At 35.6% G+C, this 18565-nt stretch overlaps 1 protein-coding gene across 1 annotated transcript; it reads right to left on the bottom strand.

Moving 5' to 3' along the window:
- Positions 1-14522: 14522 nt before the first annotated feature.
- Positions 14523-17071, bottom strand: LOC127631143 (homeobox protein Nkx-2.5-like). The gene is made up of 2 exons (XM_052109146.1): positions 16759-17071; positions 14523-15025 (listed from the first exon to the last, which is right to left on the bottom strand). The coding sequence occupies exons 1-2, from the start codon at positions 17069-17071 to the stop codon at positions 14523-14525; spliced, it is 816 nt and encodes a 271-aa protein (XP_051965106.1).
- Between the last annotated feature and the right edge of the window lie 1494 nt (positions 17072-18565).

Here is an 18565-nt window from a genome sequence, read left to right as displayed (position 1 = left end):
GAGAGAAACCTGGACATTGAGGGAGATGGAGTTAAGGGGAGGCAAGTTGAGGTAGAGAATGAGACAGGGAAAGAGGATGCACTGACCCCAAGAAGGTATAGGGAGTTTCTTGGAACAACACAAAGCCAGAGAGTTACAAACAGGACTATTGTCCACCGGTATGACCTCCAACGTAAGCCTTGAAATACTCATGTCTATAGTAAACTAATTTAGTTAACAAGTCAGTCTATGTTTACTGAGTGGCAGAGTGGTTCCACTGGTCCCATGTTTTATAAAAACACGTTGATAAAAATGCTCTAGAAAAATTTTACAAATATATTTTATTTTCAGGAGACCAAAACAATAAGCTGACAATATACTGAATATTAGCTGTAATATGTCTCTGTCACCACTCCTTCTCTCTTGAACACACACACACACACACACACACACATACATGTTGGTCTACCTATCATTATGAGGACCTTCCATAGACATAATGATTTTTATACTGTACAAACTATAGATTTTATCTCCTAAACCTAACACAACCTCTAAACCTAACCCTCACAAAAAAACATTCAGCATTTTTACCTTTTCAAAAATCATTGTTTAATATGTTTTAAGCTATTTAAATTATGGGGACACTACAAATGTCCTCATAAACCACATTTATAGCATAATACCCTTGTAATTAGAAGTTTGCAACCTAAAAAATTGTCCTCGTAAACCACAAAAACATGCCCACACACACACACACACACACACACACTGAGTAGACTACCTGCATTGCTCTATCTTTGATCAAGTATTTTTCCTGTTTCGTGTATCTTACGATGCCTATCTTAAATGCATAAACATATATTCAGCTCCTTCTTTACAATGCAAGATTTATTTCAGAGGCTATGTCATGCTTTGGCCATGCAAAACAAGCAGTAGTAATTGGATGAGCATTTCTTGCGGCTTGTGTAATGCATCTCCTGGTTTCTCCCCTGACCCCATGTCCTTACACTAACACAATCTGGAAGAGATGCATAGCATCGTTTGCTTGTTTTGGGCCAGATGTGGGCTTGTTAGAATCTGACCCTGTCGACAGGAAGGCATATGTCATACTTGCAATGTGATCTGGACATCTTGCTGTTGTCCTTTGTTGGGTGGCATCAAAGTTTTGGGCTATATTTTTGTAATATTTTACAAGAGATTAGGTGTAATATTATGTATGTTAATATATTTATATTATATTTAAAAGACAGCTTGCTGTTCAAGCTCTCACAAGGAAAGTTAAAGAGGGTGATTAAATCATGGACTTTCATGACCTCTGATGGTTTTAAGCACATCCTGATTTTTTTTTACGTTGTATGGTTCACATAATATATAAAGGGGAGACCAGGGCAAGTTGTCAAACGAGTAAGTTGTCACAAGCTCTATATATCAGTAATGATAAGATTTGGTGCAAAAAGTCAAATTGCGCAAATATGTGTTTTCCCTAGCAGAGGTTTTGTATGTTGATTTCATACACCTAAATCAAAACTCTCTTCAATTAGAATAATGTTTTGTGAATTTCACTTTTATCATCATAATTTTATTATAGCACTTGGTTAAATAAGTGACTGTGAACACAATCAAACCACACTGGCATACATTAAGGCAAGGGACAACTATATCAATATGGCAATTTTTACCAAAAGGTTTAACTGTGTTCTAAGGACAAAGAAATGTTTTAATGAAAATCAGTTCAGGGCATGTTGTCACATTTGTATTGGGGCAGACATGTGTCTGGAATGTCATACATTTATACAATTTAGCAATTGCAATATTTGTTGATCAAAGTAATTTTTTACAGAAATATTTTTGTACTTTACATTTGCCTCTTTACTTTTAAAAGTTTGCTGAAAAGCCTTTATATAATTTTCATACATTTAAAGAGAAGAGTATATATTGTTTTGTGTATAAGTAAAAGTAAAACTTATGTTAAACCTATGGCACTGGTTTAATGTGAGGTTCAGTGTGACATCTAGCTCCGGTCTCCCCTACAACCACATTGACATTAATTATATATACAGTATATTCCATAACATAGTCTTTAACTATGTGGTATACTGTATATGGTTTCAATTTGAAATATGAATAACCATATTGTATCATTTTAAACTATTATTTATGTGATATTGCAAAGTATTTGTGGGGATTTTGCTTTTATTTATTTATTTACTTATCATATTCATTTTATTGTAACATCTGTACAATTTTGTTCTATGAAATAGATTTTAAGTAGCTTCCATCTACTTGTAAATGTGCTTGTAATGCTACAGCATGAGTTCTGAACTCTTTTTAATAGCGAACATAACTTGCACTATTGTTAAAATAATTATAGATTTTTTCACCCTTATTCGTGGACAAGATGGTTTCAAAGAGGACATTTTTTTATGATAATGTGAGTCAGACATTAGAGACTAGTGCCCTCTTGTGGACTCATCTTTCCCTTCATTCTAATTAAGAAACATCCCTCATTTCAATACCTACTGCAAATGCATATATGTTTTACTATTGACCACACAGAGTAATTTAACATTTTTGTGTAACATTTATTTTGTGGATTTAAGTGATGCTTTAAAGTTAAAACTGAGATTACAATTGAGGATTCCTTTTCCTGGAGTACTTTTTTATGTGAGTAGCTCCAAGTACTTTCCAAGGAGTTCCATGATCCGATTAGTACAACAGATCCACATCCTACATCCACATCCTAAGTGCTATAAGCATAATTTGTTTCACTAGATTCCCTGTAATCCTTGTTTTGAAAGTGTATCATGGCAACTGCAGCAGTCAAACAAAAAAAACTAAAAATATATGACCTCATCTGTAGTCGAAATGACTATGTCTTCACTGATACTTGTCTTTGGGTTAGATTACAGTTTTGACTGGGGCCTAGTTTGTGTTGGCTGGCACTCACATACTCTATATGAAGTAATGTAATCTCTCTGAACTTTTTCAACAACAAAGTGAAATGCTTGGACTTGCAGGTTTTTAGGTCTCATATAAATAAGTGAACAATGTCTACAATTTGTGAAAATTATACATGCAGATGAGGGTTTTGCTCCTGCAAAAGAATACATATATGTGCAATACTGTTACTTTGTCTTTCAAACAGCAGATGGAGCTACATGGCAGCATTTAAAACAACAACATAAAATTGTGTGCAGATGGGGGAGCAGCCTGGAGTTAAAGTTCTCTCAAGGTAAGTTTAAGATAGTGATTACATCATGGACCTTTTTAACTACCCATATTTTGTATGGGTCACAGCCAGTATGTTTCTTAAGTGAGTCCTGCAACAAGTGTATCATAGCAACAGGAGATCATGCTTGTGGAGCATGGATTTGATGAGGCTAAACCTAGACTAGTGTTTTTGCAAGTGACATGACTGGTTGGGGCAGAAAAGCTGGCAGTTGAGACATAGATAAAGTGCAGAGACAGACAGCAGTGCGAAAGCTTGATTGACAGACTGTCCTCATTCCTGCTGAGGTTATCCCTAAACAAACGACAAGCGCTTAGCTTCAGGCAAGTGTCTGTTTTACAGTTGTGTTTGCCACATACAAGCAAATGTAACTTTGATTTTAAACAAAAGATAAACTGAATTGGTAATGTTGTAATGAATGTATAGAATGTAGTGACATTATCCTGTATGAAGTTTTTAAAATAAATGTTTTGACTTCTTCACACAATCCTACCCATGCCAATAATTTCCAACAAGAACTTCCACCAGCAAGAATGCAATGCTTTTTGAAAAAAGGGAAGATTTCCATTAGTAGTTTCAGATAATAGTGGGCTAGCAGTTTCATATATGAATTTTAGAGAATAGAATGACCATACTGGAAGTTTCCATTTTAAGCACAATGTGTTTGTGTAAATCCTCTCATAAACCCTATTTGTCAAATCAGTCTGTTATTACGACAAAAAAATAAATTGCTAAAAGCAAGTTCTCTTATTAATTCTTCGTGCATTACAATTAATGCATTACTTTTAACAAAGGGATTTGAAGAGGGTATCAGTAAAAAAACATGGCACTTCTCACAAGTATCATAATTTCAGTCATAGGATTATAATTAGTCATTATTTGTAACTTTATTGTAGTTAAAAAACCTTGCAAACTTCCTTTGCAGTGATTACTATACATATTAGTAACCTTAAATGACAGACATGTCACTATAGAGATTTCATCCAAATGTTGATTACTGGACCCAAGATAGTTCATCTAGGCTATGGCCCTGCCAGTCCTCAGGCAAATACACCCTACTGTAAGACCCAGACTAAGAAAACTAGACTGCCCTTAATGTCCAAATGTGGAAGTGGTGTTGTAAAAAAAGTGAAAGTGACCCATCAGCATAGCTGTCAGCATCACCCAGGATGAAGGTAATCATTAGGCCCAGCTGCAAGAAACCCCTTCAGTTAAGAATATTATTAACCCAACACATATTAACCCAAGGTGGTGCTTGGTATAGTGGCAGCTGTGTTTTTGATAATTGAGCCAAGGAGGAAAAGTAATGATAGCAATCCACCTTGGGTAATCTAAGGTAGCCATACTTACAAGCTGCATACAACTTGGTACAAATAAAAAGTTTTTTCTTGACCAAATATATTTTTTTTTACTGCTTTCTGAAGTCTCCTCAATAATTGGGTGGAAACTACAGTGGTAGTGATTGAGTAATATAATTAATTTGAGATATTGTTATAATTTTCATTATATTTATCTTACCTAATGAGAACCTTAATTTACACCAATTCAAAAACTTAATCTCAATCTTCTGTATAATTTACTGTCATAATATTATCCAAACTCTGTGTCAATTTAATTCCTAAATATTTCAATACTAAAGGGCGGCATTGGAATTGCCATCCCTGTCTAATTCTAAGAGGACAGACTCTTGATAGTGGCATAGCCTCTGAATTTGTCCAGATAACTTTATATCCCGAGTCTGAGGAGAAGGAGATCATCAACGTTAAAACATGGGGTACAGTAATAGCAGGATTAGTTGTTAACAGTGAGATATCATCCGCATACATTAGTACTAGAAGGCCACAGTAAGTATCGTACTAGTTCTAGTCTGCCACATTAAATGGAGTAATCACCGAACATTATCCGCTGCAGTTCTATTCTTAATAAAACCTACTTGGTCTGAAGCTTTTCGAGCCTTGTAGCCAACCCCTTGGTTAAGATTTTTGTGTCCATGTTTATTAATGAGATGGGACGGTATCTTCCGCAATATTGTGGATCCTTGCCTTTTTTTATGTATTTAAATCAGGTAGATAACATTATTATTTGGCACCAAGATAGACTCCCGATGTATAAAAAATCACTAGGAAAACTATCTTCCCCTGAAGCCTTTTCTGCTCTAAGATTTTTAATTGCTTGTTGAACCTCCTAAGGTTCGTATTGAAGAGGAACCCACAAAGCCATATCCTCTCCATGCTTTTATTCCTCAGGATTCTTAAGGGGTATCTCACCACACATCTATGTAAGCATTTGCAAGAGAAATCCGGAAAACCACACATCAAATAATACAATCTAATCCAAATTTTACAGGCAGATGCTCTGTTTGGAATAATACATTATTAAAAATGGGAAAGTAGTCTCTTCATTGGGTGGAATGGATTAAGGACAGAATAGTTTTTATTGAGGATGTGGTAAAGGAGGATCAGTTTATTTATTTTGAACATCTGGTGACTAATTTCAAACTTGGACACAATTCTGGAAGTATCTTCAATTAAGGAGCTTAATTATAAGTACTTTAAGGAAAATGCCTGTAATTTCTAAAAGTTATATCCAGAAGTTGTTCCAGACCTGTTGTTTAAAAAAAGTTGGAGCATCCCAGTTCTACTCTTTATTAAGGCAGTCACATACACATCATTGTATAGGTTTAAAGAGAGCGTGGGGAAAGGATATTGGGTATGAGATGGCACAAGAGACCTGGCAAGAGATAATTGGTTCATGGTATAAAACACTCGAAAAATGCCTTGAGACTTGAGATTTGAGATTAATCAAAAAGACTTGATTAATCAATTATAAAATATTGAATAGTGTACTGGACATCTTGTAAAATGGCTACACTTAAATTAAAAGATACTGATAAATGTTGTAGGTGTAGTTCTTATAAGGAACGTTTTTACATATGTTCTATGAATGTTCAAATGTAAGAATATCTTGGTCACATATTATAAAATGTATGTGTGATGTGCTTGTTGTAAAGCTTAATGCAAGTCCAGCTTTCTGTTTATTGTGTGAATAAGTATAAAATCAATTGTGTAGACTGGCTATGTTAACAGGTTTTAGATTAATACTAAGACTGGGAATCTGTTAGAAATATTCCTTTTGATGAATGGTTGGGTAAATTGAAAAAAACGGCATCATATGAAGAATTGATATTTAAGATAAATAATGATTATAACATCTTGAAGATATGGGGCCCTTTCATGTATAAAACTGATTAAGAAATCCAGCTTTTTGGATTATCACCACAATAGATGTACAAAACTGTTTTTTTTTAAAGCTTCCTGCAGTTGTATGTGTCTGATTGTTAGGTCTGTTGTGTTTATGTTTGATATGTTTGTGTGTGTGTGTGTGTGTGTGTGTGTGTGTGTGTGTGTGTGTGTGTGTGTGTGTGTGTGTGTGTGTGTGTGTGTGTGTGTGTTTGTGTCTGTGTGCACATGTGTCTGTGTTATTGTGTACTTTCGTGTTTTATTAAATCATAAATCAGTAAAATTATAAACACTATAGTAAAACAAGAAAACCCTCAAATATCATTGTAAGCGTATTGTCACTAAGGGTTTTCTTAACTTTAAGTGTTAACGCCTCATGGACAATCAGAGCTGGTGAAGTGGAGACACCTGTTCCACAGAGGAAATCAAGGGAGAGAATGAAAGGAGGGATGTTGTGCCTGAATGGTGAGCACTTCTTTATGGCAAAGGATTAAGGACTCTTCTCTTTCCCTTAGGAAGTGATTGAGGATGTCTGCTCAGATTTCCCTACACTCATGCACCAAAGCATACTCACTGGCCCACTGGACAACATTCATATCCATGCACCCATTTCCAATCTAAACTCTGGACTTCTTCAGTTCCCTACACCTTTGTGCACCATAAAATCCACGTTGGGACTGTTTTCACTGGATATGCAAGATGGTTGGTGAGTTGGTGAATATTCTGAAGATGTCTGCAATTGATAAGACTCAGGATCTTTAAGACTTTTGAAAGATCCTATGTACTTTATATGAGTGTTCTGAATTGCAGTTTATGCCAACTGCCCACTTACAAACTGGCAACAACTTGATAACCGTAGGGAATGCTAAACGTATTGACTGTTGATGTTAAACATTTTTCAGACGTTTCTACACAATTCACCATCGCCTGTTGGAGCACCTTATTTTAGCAGCACAGCCATGTGTAGTTTGCTGAATTAAGAACTGGAGTACAGTGCAAACTTAAATTATGTTCAGTGTAGGTTTGTCACTTACTGCTTCTAGATTCTTCTGATGCCACCATCAATAATTCAGTAACTACACACAAACATTAGTGCACTTCTAACTCCATCACAGAAATTATTACATTATTGCACAAATAATAGTTCAGGATTAGTGGGATGACGTGCTGTAACTTGTCAAATACAATGAGAGGCCACAGTTGAGAAAACAGCAATGCAGCAATCAGTTTCATCAGTCATCAATGCAATGCCGCAGCAAGTAGTCTTTTAAATGAGCTGACAAAAGGCTTTTTTGTAACTCTAAAGTTGTTCAAATGCAGATTTACCAGCACTACACTCAGTTTGAGAATGTCTTGCCAGGGGACATGAGTGTGTTTATGTATGGAGGCAGTTGAGCAATATCTCTTAAGTGTGGACAGATGTGTGGCGTAAGCATTGTTAGGAATCATGAGAGACTTTCTAAAGATGTCTAGTCTGCAGACAAAATGTCTAAAACATTTCTTCTGATGTAATAAAAGCATAGCCAGTATCCACACTGTCCAATTTCTCTTAGAGACATGCTGATGATGTTCTGCAGAGCTGTGGTTAATCTTTCCATGGTTAGTCTGTTTTAATGCCACCAATGTTCCTGTCCTGTTTTAACATTTTTGTGTGCTCCAACAAGTTTCAGCAATAGCTTCAGAGGCCTAGTTGTTTTTCACATTTCTCCTGTTGTTTATTTCTTGATATAGTGTTTCTTTGACCCAAAATACAGATTTAGTTAACTCCTCATTTTGTCATTTGTTTCTGAAATTCATGAACATTCCCACCCAGTGTCATATATGGCACATCACCAATTCAGCATTGTTTAATACGAAGTCGCTTAAAAAAAAAAAAAAAAAAATCTCAAAATAAGATGACTTTTTTGTTTTGTAGTTAATTTCATATTTTACATTTTATTTATCCTAAATACACAAAATTTTAATATATAGTCACACTTTTTGCCTTATTTGGCCTTGACCTTGTTTTGTTTTTTGTTGTTCAAACATAAAACATAACTTATATCATATTTCATCTCATGCATGCCCTTCACTGACATTTTGGTTGACTTGGTCAACAAGTACACTAACTTTTGAAAAAAAAAACTTTATTAAATAATAATATTATTAGGCATAATAATAAGTTATTATTTATTTTGTATTTTATTTATTTATTAAAACAAAATAGATTGGAGTTTTGTAAATGACGCCACAACTCTGGAACAGTCGTAATGTTTATAAAAGTGTTTTTACACAATACATATTTAAATGGTTTATATTATAATGTTTAGATTGCCATAGTTTTAAGCATGTAATAATTTGTATTTTAATAATAGATTTTTTTTTAGTTTAATATTAAAAGCCTGGGTCTGATATAAAGCTAAAACAATCAAATCAATATAAAAGCATTGACCAAAAAAAAAAAAAAAAAGAAAAAAAGAGGAAGGCCTGGCAAAAAGTTTTACCTTCATATAACAAATAAAAAATAAAAAGTTTAAATCTGATTGTTTTAATTAAAAAAATCAACCCTTGGCTGGGACATGAAATTGTCCATAGTTGATGAAACTCCTGATGACATTCTCATTTATTAGGTCATACTGGTTTAGAATTTTCAATAGAGCTGCTTTCTCTTTATTCAGTGTTTGGGGTTTCACCATTTTATTATTCATTTGATGGAATGAAGTCAGCTTAACCTTTAGCCCATATTTCAGTTCCCACTTCCATCAGAACAGTGGAACATTTTAGCAGGGGAGCAAGTTTTCTTGTCTCTTTCAGAGTGACAAGAGAGAAGTGAAGATCTGGGCCTCCTCTGTCTTAACCCTGTCACTTGCAGACTGAGTGAGTCTCTGATCAGATCTCTTCCTGTGGAGCTATAGAGTGGACAGTGCTTCCGATGCTCTCTCTCTCTCTCTCTCTCTCTCTCTCTCTCTCTCTCTTTTACACAACACACACACACACACACACACTACGTCAATCCTTCAACCATATGTATCTGCATTGTGCTCACATTCTCACACATTCTTAAATGTGCAGCACAAACCAACTAACAATAATCACTTGCATACTGACTCTCTCTCTCTCTCTCTCTCTCTCTCTCTCACACACACACACACACACACACACACACACACTTATCTGATCTCTTGAAGTGGCATAGTCTCCACTCTGTCTGCTGCTAAATACTGCTCTTAGCTACATATATCAATCTGCTAAATACTGCTCCAAGCCACATACTCTTTCCTTATCTGAGTTCAGTGCTGACGAGACTCTTGAGTGTGTTTTCTATCTTTGCCTTGGTCCTATCCACCAGAGACTTAAACAGGAAATCAATTGTGATACCACTGAAGGAGAAACTTTTTCTATAGACCCTTTTAATGTTCAATTCATTAGGGTGTTCAAAAGTGCAAACTCATTGGTCATTTTAATCGTTTTCCTGACAGATCAAGAGAGAATGGAGGGTGAAAGTGTGCCGGCTTGTCTGCGGTTCTGTTTCCTCTCGGCCCTCCATTCTGGACAGAGACTCTCTGATTTATCACACCGCTTCTATTGTTTTATCAATTTGGCTAATGTGAATGTAATGACAAGTCCATTGGAAAGCGTTAAGACTGGGAGATAATTGTATTTGTTTAGTTTATGATGTTACAGCGCATTGATTACAATAACAGGCTTGCTTATTAATAGGCCTACATAACCCATTAGTGCCAGATAAATTCATTTGGTAAAATTGCTAAATGCAACCATTTCTGTTTTCTTTTTCATTGAAAACAGAACCGCCGTTCATTTTGGAGCCTATTAAAGGAATATTCCAGGTTCAAAACAAGTCAAGATCAATCGACAGCATTTGTGGCATAATGTTGGTTACCACAAAAATTTATTTTGACTCGTTCCACATTTCTTTAAAAAAAAAATTTAATAGAAGCAAAAATAGAGTGTGGCACTTACAATGGAAGTAAATGGGGACCATTTTTGGAGGGTTTTAACAGAAATGTGAATCTTCTAATTTTATAAAAGCACACATTCATTCTTCTGTTAAAACTCATGTATTATTTGAGCTGTAAAGTTGTTTAAATAGTCATTTTTATGGTCGTATTAGGGTTTGTTGACATTACATTTTCATGGCATTGTAAGTTGTAAAATTGGCTATAACTTTACACAGAAAAGGGCTGGTTTTCCGCAAACACGAATTAGAATGTTAATAGCATTTAAGTACTTAATATCAAGGGCGTAGCAGCTGCAGTTTTTAAAAAGGTGATTTTGTCCCCCACACTATTTCAAGCTAAGCCCATACCGAGTCCAAGTGGTGGATTTCACGCTATTTCCACAGCATCCACGCACAACTTACCACGCCCCACCGAGAGCGAGAACCACATTATAGCGACCGTGAGAAGGTTACCCCATGAGACTCTACCCTCCCTAGCAACCGGGCCAATTTGGTTGTTTAGGAGACCTGGCTGGAGTCACTCAGCACTTCGAACTCACGACTCCAGGGGTGGTAGTCAGCGTCAATATTTGCTGAGCTACCCAGGCTCCCTCTCTAAAGTATTCTTTGCATCTTGTTACTTTGGGCTGATTGAGCAACCAATCCAGCCAATCACATATGAGTTTCATGAGCCGAAATAACACTTACATAATAGTCAGACAGTCTTATCAATGCAATTCTATTTCTACAAAGTTTCTTTTTCAACAATGCTCATTTATCTATGTTTTTATCGCAATGATGTTTATCTACAGTATTAATCTAGACATGAGGAACACACAAACAAGAGATATTTATCTGCATATCTTTCATAATTGGCAGCATTACCTGAAATGCACTGCAAAAAAAAAAGCAATGGACAATCCTTCTTTTAAGCACATATTGTAAATGGAGTTTATATCAGTCTTCATTAAGTTATGCTTTTTACATTCTGTTTGTGCGGTAATAGTAATGATCATTTGTTTTTGCCAATTTGAGCAGATTACTAGATCTGTGTTAAATATGTAAAGCTATTTTTAATTTCAGCTCCTGTTTTTTAACTCTATGTTGGTGTGCAGTCGACAGTTTGTACTAAAAAAGATAGATCTCCTATTTTCTTAGAATACCTGTGAAATTTACAGAAGTTAATAGATATGTAGACATTCTTTTTTATACATGAAAATGTACAGTCGATATTGAAACTCATTATAATTATTATGAGAATATTATTGTTGTCTTTTGATAAGTCATGCTCAGTAGTTCACAAACTGTATAAATTATAGATTTGCTTTGTTCTTATAATGCTTAAAACTTCTGCTAAACTATTTTTGTAGGTCTGTAGACATACAAATTTTAAAGGATTAAAATGTTGTTTTGATTGTTGATTCAATGACTAACTCATTTCACACAAGACACTCATTTGTCACCACCTTCTGGTATCACCAGAAATGGTCACTGAACAAATAATAAAATGGATCTGAACAAATAGTGGGCTAAAGCACATAAGGTCACTGGTTCGATCCCACAGCCACCACCATTGTGTCCTTGAGCAAGGCACTTAACTCCGGGTTGCTCCGGGGGGATTGTCCCTGTAATATGTGCACTGTAAGTCGCTTTGGATAAAAGCATCTACCAAATGCATAAATGTAAATGTAAATCCCACAATGCACAAGAACAGAGGAAAATTTTGTATTGTGCTCATGCACAATTGTCATTATTGTAATTGATTAATTTTATTCAGGACCAGCTTGTCCTCAGTCTTTTATTGTCATGTGTGAAACAGATGCCCTTTATTTTAGCAGTTAATTTGGCAAAATTTTGCAATTAATTTGCAATACCTGAATCTTTAAAATACTACAAATATTAAAAGTATATAATATGGATATATTAATATTATACTTATTACATATTTATGTATTAATATATACTGTAATATATTAATAATGCACTGTAAGTGTTGGGTGTCTGCGAGCCACATACTGGCAGATGTGTCCCCCCCCACTTTTTAAATGACTGCTACGCCCCTGCTTAATCTCTAAAGCGAGATTCCCAAAAGCATCGTTATCTAAGTAGCCCGTAAAAACGTGCGTAAATTAAGGATAGCTTTGAACCGCTTTTAAATCCATTAAGTGCAACTTAAAAAGATCTTTATGTCATCTTTCACAGTTTATCAAAGGCAATGACGCCTAGTCTTTCTGCAAGACAGTAACAAATTGCATGATGCATAATGGCAGTTAAAGTACACGGTGACTTGAACTCTAACCAGATGTTTTATTATATTCAGACAGGTCTATGAGTATTTCAATACAGATGCCCGTCATTTCAATTCTGTTCTATTTACATTTGTTCAGTTTCCAGCCCTTTCTGATTCACATCGTGTACATTCACGTTACATGCATTTATTGCGTCACTTTCATTCATCTCTATGACTGAGCATCAATACATCTGAAACTCCGTCTTACTAAAGCATCATTATTTATTTTATTTAATTCTGTAATTGTTAATAAGTTATAAACAAGGTTACAAACAACTTCCACCTTTGTCAATACTTCCACAATATGTTCATTTTGTGAAGACAAACATCTGGACACACTGGCCAAAGTGATCAGCACCTTTGAACTGGACAGCTCCCGTATTAAGTTAACTCAAGTTAAACTTTATAACCAGCAACCTAAATGCTGGTTTGGGAAACAGGTGTTACTCCATCATAAAATAAAGAACAACGTCAGTTAAGATGATAGTAAAGGCTTAAGTTGCAACGTCATTGGGGAAACCCAATTTAGTAAGTGATTTTATCCCTCTAAAATCATTATTACATGCATATTGTTTACGTCTTGTGGCTATATATATAGGCTATATATATTTTTTAAAGTTAATATTTTTTAAGTTCTAAAATTTTTCCCATTCACTTCCATTGTAAGTGCCTCACTGTATCCCAGATTTGTGATTTTTCAAAGAAAAGGAAGGATGTCAAAATAATTTTTTGTGGTAATCAATATTATGCTAATGCTGTCGATTGAATTATTCCTTTAATTGCGCTAATATATATATATATTCAATACTGATATATATTAGCGCAATTAAAGGAATAATATAAAACAAATATTGTTTTAATACATTTAAACATTTAAAAATGTTTTGATTGCTAACACAAAAATTTAAAAACATTTAAATTCACTTCTATTACTACCAAAATACAGTTTCATATAATTTAATCCAACTAAAATATTTTTGAAGGTCAGATTAGCTTGAAAAACATATTAAGGTAATCACTGCGCATTTTCAATTGTCATATATTTGTTTTGTTTTTTTACGATATACGGTTACCGATTCGTTTGCTAATTTAACGAATTTGTGAAGTTAACGAATGTCAGCAAACTGACAAAACTTTCGTTTGCATTCGATGTCTTGCTTCATAATGTTCATAATGAATTAAATTATACGAATCTGTTAAATCCTTTGCACAAAAGCTTGAATTAATCGGGCCTCGTGTTTCAGAAATCATCCCAATTCAACTTGAAAACACATCTTTAACTGCTGCCATAAAGTTTGAAGTAAAATCAAATCCGTGCCAAATGTATAGTGTTCATTGCACTTTATCCGATCACGTTGATCCCTGATGATGAAGAAAGTCAAAAAGAAATTGAAAGAAATTGTGACGGGTTAATTGGATACTAACTCAAATATTCTTACAACACAATGATGGAGTGCATTAATATATTTCATTTTAAGGGTATGAATAAAACAATCTATGTCACATTCTAACTCACAGACACAATTTTCCCCTTTAATATGATATATCCTCTACTTATGACAGCAATCAACTCAACACAGAACTCACGATATAGGAATACAGTATTTTGCATTTAAGTATGAATGTACAATCTCCAAATGGCTCTTACAAGTATTGAAAAACGTTAATCGAGCTTCTGTTAAATATTATTTATTTGGTGTTAAACTCACGGATATAAAAACACAAATATATATAAAATCAGTCAACATTTTAGGAGCTGAATTACTGAGTTTCTGTCAGCAATATTTTCAGCAGTGTCATTAAATAGTCTTCGTTCAAAATCTCTTTTGGGTTTGCCGCCATGTTTCACCAAGCTCTGATCCCATCAACAGTTCCTGTCGTCAAATTCATATCCATAAAGTGGTTGGGTATTTGGCTTGTATTTGCAAACGAGGGTACAGAAGTGAAGTTACAGTGGTATGGGTTATTCCCATTACTGTTGTAATAGTTATAGGATCCTATAGTGACATTGAACGGCGATCCGTGACAGGGTTTGCCATCTCGCACCAGCACTGGCACTGCCACCCTCCGTGGGCCGGCCAGCTCTAGAGTTGTATCCTGACGCTGCCTCTTACATTTGTACCTCCGGTTCTGGAACCATATTTTCACCTGTGTGGAAGTGAGCTTCAGGACATGAGCCAGGTGGTCTCGCTCGGGTGTTGACAGGTATCTCTGCTGCTTGAAGCGTCTTTCCAGCTCAAATACTTGCGTTTGAGAAAAGAGAACTCTGGGTTTCCTGCGCAGCCTCTGCTTTGGTTTATCCTTGGGTGTATCGTTTTTACTACTAGAGTTGACAAACAGACACATGCCTGTTTGAAAACAAACAAAAAAGAACAGATGGCATTTATCCAATTCTAATTCAGAAGTACCATTTTACAGCCATTAATAGACACTTCCATAATTAACTAAGACTGGCTTATACATTTCCCGATAATATTTAAGATCATCATAACGTCATACGTCATTTTACTATGGAGAAATGCCTGTTAACAAAAGCAGCACTCGGATCGCTCGATGTTTAACTGAAGTACATCGTTATGGCAGCTGTCAGGTCCAAAGGCGCTGATCTATGAGGCCAAAGCTTTCGAACATATGAAGAAATTAATGAAAGTGGTCCAAAAATGCATTTAATGTGATTGCACAAGACACGAATAGATCATGGAGCTCTACAGTGGAATTAGTTACAGGTGTGCTCCTTTGTTTGTAAAGGATGCACTAGGGCTATACAATTAATTGAATAAACAATCAAGATTTTTCCAATTACAGCTACCATTATTAATTAATGGGGAAAAGTGAAAATACTGTCATAAAGGGGCCATAATACAACGTGTTTATGTAATTAACAAATGACATGCCAGTTGTTCGATTTCTGTTTGTGTATATAGTTCAGCATATACACAGTATATATATATATATATATATATATATATATATATATATATATATATATATATATACCAGCCCGTCTGGCACCAATAATCATCCATAATCAGACAATCGTGTGGCAACAGTGCAGTGCATAACATCATGCAGAGTTGTGTCAGGAACTTCAGTTAATGTTCACATCAACCATCAGAATAGGGAAAAAAATGTATCTCAGCGATTTGGACCATGGCATGTTTGTTGGTGCCAGATGGGCTGGTTTGAGTATTTCTGTAACTGCTGATCTCCTGGGATTTTCACACACAACAGTCTCTAGAATTTACTCCGAATGGTACCAAAAACAAAAACATCCAGTGAGCGGCAGTTCTGTGGATGGAAACACCTTGTTGATGAGTAAGGTCAACAGAGAATGGCCAGACTGGTTCAAACTGACAAAGTCTACATTAACTCAGATAACCGCTCTGTAGTGTGGTGAGAAGAAAATCATCTCAGAATCTCAGAGCTGTTCTGAGATGCAGACTGGCGCTGTTTTGGCAGCACGATGGGGACCTACACAATATTAGGCAGGTGGTTTTAATGATGTGGCTGATCGGTTTATTTAAACTATTTAATGAAACTATTTAAATGCAATATTTATATATATATATATTTGGCTATAACTGACACAATAAGTTATTTTATTTTAATTAGATCACATAGCCTACAATTGTTAGATGGGGGGGGCAGAATACGTTATATCACATGTAGGCAGAATACGTTATAGTTTATAAAAAAGTATACACTGTATTCATGAAACAAGACATATTTGTAACAGACGTGTAATACTAATGTGAAAAAGAAAAATACTATGAACCAAGTGCATTTACCCAATAATGTTAGTTCACTGCTCTCCCCTAATTTACAAACAGCTTGTTTTTGGGTGTGTAGCATGAGCAAGATGACATGCAGATCCCCCATGCAGACAAACTAAATAATAACCTAATGTAAATTAAATTGATCGAATTGAATCGCACTTACAATATCAAGGGAAATAATCGACAATTATGATTTTTGTTTCGCGGGGAATCCAGCCCAATGCGGTCCAATCAGATCATTTTACCTAAATTAAAACAGATCCTTCATCCTGCAAAGATTGTACAGCGATCTACATTCTACTCACTTGTGTCTTCACTTGGATCCATCTCCTCCTCCGTTGGAGAGCCACATGAACCTTTGACGATGTCTAAGTCATCTGAATTCAAGGCACGTTTCATCTGTTCCCCAGAAATCGCGTTGTGTTTCTCTGGACTGAGGAGGAGATCTAGGCTCCGGCTTAATGTGCTCTGCATACACTGAAGCTGAAGCGACTGCAGCGGTACAGTGTCCTCCTGCTCTGAACCCATGAATCCATTTGGGTTAAGAGTATGTTGCTGTTCCATTTTCAGGATGTCATTTACCAAAAATGGAGTTGAGGTTACCGGACTCGGTGGCATCACTGCTCGCTGCTCCAAAGCGAACCGAAAACGCGTGCGGGTTGTTGAAGAAAGTGGAAGAAAGTTGACTTTTTGACGTCCACTGTTATGCAGAAGAGAATTTCCTATACGATAGTATATTTTTATCTTAATATTTTCAATCGAAGTTGTTCGACTAATTGTATGCATGCACGTGATATAGCTTATGTCCTAGTAGAAGCAGCACTAGATAAAGAGAAGCCCATCGTCCTTCCTCTGCTGCTAATAGAAGCGCTGTCCTTATCTTATAATGACCCCTCCCGTTCTGTTCGTCCCGTCGTCACCTATCCTAATTCACAACAAGCATTAGGCCTAGATTGTTTTTCAGTCTCTAAATACCATTTGAAAATGGTTCATGCAGTTTAAAGTTGATTTAGTTAATTTAATGTTCAATTAAATAGCCCAAAGAAAAAGTTGGGTAATTATAAATATATAATCATACTAATTAGGCCTATTGTAAAATAAAAAGGTGGTGGAGCACGCAAGTAAGAAATTAAGTAGAACGTTGTCATCCACGTTTAAGTCTTAATTTAGGACATTATTTAAGCATGTTATTGAGTTTACACATTAATATGCTGCTAATTAATAATATAAGCCTTATAATTGTGGCCCTCATTTAACGTCTGAAGGTAACAAACTGCTGAGATTTGTTGCCATGCCATACATAGCCTACTTGCCAGAGGGTAACACTGAACATTTAGAAAGTCAGTGTTTCCATACCCTGACATTATAAAAAGGTCCGGCTATTTAACTTCGGAGTAGTTGAATCAGCAATAGAATTTATGGGGCCCTACAGGTTTCTAGAAAATTCTAGTTAATTTAGAAAAAATATACGAAATGAAACATACTACGTTTCATTGATACGGTTGTGTGTTTTGTTGATTAGAGTAGGCCTAATTGATGGACAAAAAATAAAATAAAATAAAATAAAATAAATGGGCGTGTTGGGTGGGTCCCCGAACCAATCATGGGGCCCTAAACAAATGTTTATGTTGTTTATTGGGTCGGGCCGGCCCTGAAGCATATTTATGTTAAACATTTAGCTAATATTTTAAATTTAAAACTAAAACAAGCATACCAACAGGAAACATTTAGCGGTTCATAATTATTAATTATAACTAATTTATGTATTAACTAGGCTACTTAATTATTAATTAGCAGTACATAGCCTAAGTGATATTCCTTTTGATTGCTATCCGCGCAGCCTGTACGACTTCCGCGATTCATGCGAAATCATGGCGATAAATTGGTTTGTGTTTCGGTGAAGAAAAGTGGATGTCCGAAAAGGTGACGCCGACACTGACTTTCAACAGGCCTGTTAGTGTACACAGGCCACAACAAACAGTAACCCTACACCTGATGTAGTCTCTGGCGCCAGCCTGCAATGCTTGACTGATGTTCAGACGCAGGAAGAGCCGCGACCACCGGATTACACTTCAGCTGTCTGTCCAATGCCTTAATGAGAGAGACCATAGC

This window comes from Xyrauchen texanus, chromosome 37 (genome assembly GCF_025860055.1).
Source record: "Xyrauchen texanus isolate HMW12.3.18 chromosome 37, RBS_HiC_50CHRs, whole genome shotgun sequence".
NCBI lineage: Eukaryota > Metazoa > Chordata > Actinopteri > Cypriniformes > Catostomidae > Xyrauchen > Xyrauchen texanus.
This window is presented reverse-complemented; position numbering and strand designations above follow the sequence as displayed.